The 1,780-nt window shown below is 66.4% G+C and overlaps 1 protein-coding gene across 1 annotated transcript in view; it reads right to left on the bottom strand.

The window, feature by feature from the left end:
• The window catches only part of MNEG_13571 (alpha-amylase, putative), a gene marked incomplete at both ends in the record, with an annotated part of 2,745 nt that extends 1,010 nt beyond the window's left edge, over positions 1 to 1,735 (bottom strand). Inside the window, 5 exons of the mRNA XM_014037956.1 lie at positions 372 to 455; positions 678 to 831; positions 1,131 to 1,204; positions 1,323 to 1,457; positions 1,631 to 1,735. Coding sequence (XP_013893410.1) covers positions 372 to 455; positions 678 to 831; positions 1,131 to 1,204; positions 1,323 to 1,457; positions 1,631 to 1,735 — 552 coding nt within the window. The remainder of the gene's footprint in view (positions 1 to 371; positions 456 to 677; positions 832 to 1,130; positions 1,205 to 1,322; positions 1,458 to 1,630) is intronic.
• Positions 1,736 to 1,780: the final 45 nt, after the last annotated feature.

Below are 1,780 nucleotides of genomic sequence, written 5' to 3'. Positions count from 1 at the left end.
GGGGAGAGAGAGAGAGAGAGAGAGAGGGAGAGAGAGGAAGAGAGAGAGGGAGAGAGGGAGAGAGGGAGAGAGAGTGGGTGCATGTATGTGCGCGCACGTCTGTGTGTAGAACGTGTGTGTGGGCGCAGGAGGGGAGGTTGCATGGTCGTCGGGGTGCAACACAGTGATGCATCGTGAGAGGGGGGGCGGGGGAGGCGGGGGAAAGGGAGAGCCTCTCCCCGCTGCCCCCTGCAAACACTGCGCTCCACAGCCAAGCCAATGCTCACACCTGGCGTGTGGCCGCAGCGCCGCACGGTCAGCACGCTCCCCCCCCCTCGCATGCAGGATTGCGGAGGCACATAGTCTGGCTGCGTCTTGTCATGCCCCCCCACCTGCCGCAGCTTGCCGTCCCCTGATATGTGGTCTATGAAGACGCAGGGCGTCCCGGGGTGCAGCAGGATGTAGGCATAGCCCTCCTGGGGGGGGGGTGGTGTTGGGCGCGTGTGTACATGTGTTCGTGTGTACATTCCATGTGTGTGCACAAGTGTATTGTGTGTATGTGATTGTGATATGTGTGCGTGTGCGTGTGCGTGTGCGTGTGTGCGCGCAAGTGTCACAACAGGGGGTCGAGGGTGCATTTTGCAAATGTGCGTGCTGATGATGCAGCGCAAGGGTCAGGCCAGGCGGCATCAGCAAACTGGGCGGGCCCCCCCCCCCTCCGGGAGCGCCGCGCCGGCGCCAGCGCAGACGCAACCCCAGGAGCTTGCCTGCAGGTGGTGGCTGGGGAATGGCCAGTGGTTGAGGGTGCTGCCGGTGTCGTGGTTGTCGATGAACGTGATGGCGCGGGACGCCCTGGAAGTGGGGGGTGCGTAAATGTGTGTGTGTGTGTGTGAATGTGTGCGCGCGCGTGTGTGTGTGTGTGTGTGTGTGTGTGTGTGTGTGTGGGAGGCCGAGGGACAGAGGTAGAGCGAGCGGGAGATAGAGGGGCTCAGTCAAGAGGTGGGTTTGGCCCGACACGTCGTGATTTACGCGCGACAAGTGCGGTCGCGCAGCGAGCCGTGTCGGCCCCATGTAAGAAAAGGGGAGAAGCGGCGCCGCTAGGTCGCCCTGCCCGCCCCCGCACCCCTCAACCGCGCCCCCACGTGGCGCACCACATGCCCAGCAGGCCCGGCGGCCTGCCCTGCGCGTCCACCAGCCTCCAGAGCTCCCCGCGACCCAGGGCCTCCTGCGGGCGGGTGCCACGTCAGCGAGGGGCCGGGCGCCACGTCAGCGTGGGGGGCCGCATCGCGCCGCGAAGCGGTGACGCCGTCCAAGGTGGGGTGGGAATCCGGTCCCCGGGGCACCAGCCGCAAACGCGGCCGCTCAGGGTTGACGGCGCGCCGCGAACTCTGCTGCGCGCCGCAGCGGCAGCCGCGCCAGCCCCAAAAGCGCGTCTGCGGGACCGACCCCGCCGCCCCGTGGACGGCCACTGCCGCGGACTGCAGCGGGGCTCTCCTGCAAGACACCCTTTGCTCTGCAGCCAAGCTACAGCGGCGGCCGGGCCCCCGCTTGCACACGCATCCTGCCATCCCTTGCCTTTTAGCAAATGCAGCCTGGCCCCTGACCATTCACGTCTCCGGCGAAAAAAAAAGCGGTGCCGGCCCCACTGCACCTGCAGGATGCCCTTGGTGGTGAAGTCAAAGGCGGCGGCCGTGCCCCCGGTGCTGTCGCACCAGTTGACCGTGCGCTGGCGGTGACCGTCCTGAGGGACGCGCATGTGTGTGTGTGTGTGTGTGTGTGTGTGTGTGTGTGTGTGTGTGTG

Source organism: Monoraphidium neglectum, assembly GCF_000611645.1.
Source record: "Monoraphidium neglectum strain SAG 48.87 unplaced genomic scaffold scaffold03910, whole genome shotgun sequence".
NCBI lineage: Eukaryota > Viridiplantae > Chlorophyta > Chlorophyceae > Sphaeropleales > Selenastraceae > Monoraphidium > Monoraphidium neglectum.
This window is presented reverse-complemented; position numbering and strand designations above follow the sequence as displayed.